The sequence below is a fragment of the Pelodiscus sinensis genome, chromosome 30, assembly GCF_052426305.1.
Source record: "Pelodiscus sinensis isolate ZL-2025 chromosome 30, ASM5242630v1, whole genome shotgun sequence".
NCBI lineage: Eukaryota > Metazoa > Chordata > Testudines > Trionychidae > Pelodiscus > Pelodiscus sinensis.
Window position 1 is genome coordinate 8,479,667 of NC_143081.1, and position 3,000 is coordinate 8,482,666.

The window sequence follows — 3,000 nt, forward strand, 5'->3', positions numbered from 1 at the left end:
TTCTAATAGAATTGGAAGATCCAGTTTGTCCGGACTGTGTTGAATCCCCAATATCCATGGCAAGCATGTTCTCTCACCGTGCTCAGAGCCAGTACAGTGAGGCCCTGCCCCCAATAGGCATTACAAGGACAAGGAAAGTGATTCCTGGGGACAGTGGATGGAAGGGGAGCATTGTAGCCAGAGGATGACAGTTTTTTTTCCCCTGTAACTCACTGGCTGTATTTCTCTCCCTTTGCCTCAGGAATGAGACCCAAATGGGGCTGGTGAACCGCACCGAGGTGACTCATTTCATCCTCTTAGGGATCCCCAACACCGATGGCCTCCAGACCATCCTCTTCTTCACCTTCTTAGCCTTTTACCTCTGCACCCTGCTGGGCAACCTGCTCATCTTCTCAGCCGTCCTCGCTGACCGCCGCCTGCACACCCCCATGTATTTCTTCCTCTGTAACCTCGCCGTGCTGGACATTGGCATCTCTTCCATCAGCATCCCTAAATTGCTGGACAACCTCTGGGCCAAGAGAAAAACAATCTCACTGGGTGGGTGCATGGCCCAGGTCTTCTTCTTCCACTTCCTGGGTAGCACCGAGTGTCTGCTCTGTACTGTCATGGCCTTTGACCGGTACGTGGCCATCTGCCATCCGCTGCGCTACCTGCTCATCATGAACCGCAGGGTGTGTGGCCTCCTGGCCGCCAGCAGCTGGATCGCCAGCTCCTTCCATGCCACCATCGTTACCAGCCTGACCTTCACGCTGCCCTACTGCGGGTCCAACGTGGTGGACTATTTCTTCTGCGACATCTTCCCAGTAGCCAAGCTGGCCTGCGCGGACACGTCCATCTTGGAGATGGTAACCTTCACCAATATTGGGGTGGTGCCCATGAGCTGCTTCGTCCTCATCCTCGCCTCCTATGTCAGGATTGTGTCTTGTATCCTGAAAATGAACTCAGGTGAAGGGCGGCGCAAAGCGGCCTCCACTTGCGCCTCCCATCTGGTGGTGGTGACCATGTTCTTCGGGCCCTGTGCTTTGATCTACACTCAGCCACAGCTGAGCAAAGTGCTGGTGACCCCGGTGGACATTTTTGGCAACCTGGTGACGCCCATGGTGAACCCGGCCATCTACACGCTGCGCAACAAGGAGGTGAAAGCAGCTCTGAGAAAACTGAGAGGGGGTCAGAGGCCCCCACGTTGATGTGCAGAGGTGCAGGAGTATCATGTGAGTCTGTTTGGAAACTCACCTACAAGTACACGGCATGGGCCCTCGGCGGCTTTTGTGGTGCATCAGAATTTATGGGAATCAGAGACTCAGACTTTGGTCTTGTAGAAAATCTCTGCCTTATAAGACAGGTCTACAGGGCTCTAACTCTTTATGTCCATCATTATAAGGCAGGATTTCCACTGCCAGGATTCTCATGGCTGCTGTGCGAATCCGCTCCAAGCAATCAGCCCCTGGCTTGAGTTGTGCACACTAGACTTGTGCAGAGTATTCAACCAGTGCTCGCAGCAGTGCCAAACAGCAAAGTGAAACCACCTCTCTGCTTGTCAAAAAACTTCCTTTGTGAGTTCCGTGGCCATATTAGCTGTACTGGCGACAGCGTCCCACTGGGAGCTCACGTTCAGCGAATTCTCCACCACAACCGCGAGATCCCTTTCATTGTGCCCAGTCATAGAATCCTAGGGTTGGAAGAGACCTTGGGATGTCATCAAGTCCTGCCACTGCAATAGGGGCCCCTGAAATCCTTTGCGTCCTGGAAAATCTCCCCTGACCTGCTACCTCCTCTGATCGATGTGGAATATCCCGGCCCCGGGCTGCTGGGGGGTTTCACAGCATCTCTGAGACAGAAAACGGCAGCACCTGTGTGTGCAGTGTTTTGGGGGTTTTTTTTCCCTCAACAAAAAATCCTGGCTGCCAGGGCCCCATCAAAACTGTTCAAATTGGGCCCCCACACTTCCTGAAGCCAGCCCTGTCCCAGGTTTCCCCCTTCCCTCTCCCACCCTCTCTGCTTTCCTGCCCCCTTCCCCCAGTCTCACCAGAGTTCACCTCCCCCCACCCTCCAGTTTTGTTAAATGAAGAGAGTTTGTGTTCATGAAAATACATGTACTTTATTTGACATCAGGAAGGGGGGCATAAGGGAGGAATGAGGCACAAGCACTCAGTGGGGCAGACCAGGGAGGCTCCTCAGGATGGAAGCTCTCCCACAGGGCTTTCTGGATACTGACAGACTCCCAATGGACCTCCCAGATGGCAGCCTGCAGAAAGTGCAGCCAGGCTCACAGCAGCAAGTCCATGAGTAGCATCAGAGTGCCCAGGGGCAGTTCCTGCTCCATGTTGCAGACTGTGGTGTCCTGAGTGAGGGCAACCAGAGCACGAAGAGACAAAATGCTTTGCTGTCCCTCATTGAGGTAGGCAAGCAAGCAGGGAAGCCTGAGAATCGCCTGTCCATGGGGGATCCCTTTAAGCACAGGGCTCAGATAGCCTCAGGCAGCAGCCACACAAAGTAAGTCCTGACCTGATGCCCTGCTGGACCAGGCTCTGGCTGGCCTTAAATGCAATTCAGCATCCACTCAGTGTGGCCGTGCTATTTCGAAATGCATTTTGTGTGTAGACGTGTTATTTTGAAATAACTTATTTCAAATTAACTATTTTGAAATAAGATATTTCAAAATAACACTGTAGTGTCGACATACCCTGAGGCAGTGTTTCTCAAACTGAGAGTCACAGGTCGCCAGCAACTTACAGGGGGGTCACAGCTGGATCCATTTTTTTCTTGCATTTGTGTCTCCCTGGCATCTCCAGACAGTTCAGTATTTGTGGCTCCATTGGGTCAATTTTTCCCTGCCGTGTCTGCCGGGGGCAGGGGATTGAGGAGCACTGCAGAGTCTAGTGAAGGGGGGCAGGAGGGGGCCGTTGCTGGGCTCCATGCTAGGGGGGGTGCTGGGCTGGGTGGCAGTGGAGCACGTGCTGCTCTAGCCCTGACCAGCAGAGACTGACAGCTGGCCACCTG

General features: G+C 53.6%; 1 protein-coding gene across 1 annotated transcript; it reads left to right on the plus strand.

Annotated features, from left to right (window-relative positions):
• Positions 1–254: 254 nt before the first annotated feature.
• Positions 255–1,187, plus strand: LOC102450838 (olfactory receptor 10D3-like). The gene has a single exon (XM_089774328.1). It carries the CDS (start codon positions 255–257, stop codon positions 1,185–1,187), a length of 933 nt encoding a protein of 310 aa, XP_089630454.1.
• The last annotated feature ends 1,813 nt before the right edge of the window (positions 1,188–3,000 follow it).

Excerpts from the sequence above, each read along its gene's own strand:
- LOC102450838 (XM_089774328.1), top strand. The coding sequence starts at position 255 with ATGGGGCTGGTGAACCGCACCGAGGTGACTCATTTCATCCTCTTAGGG.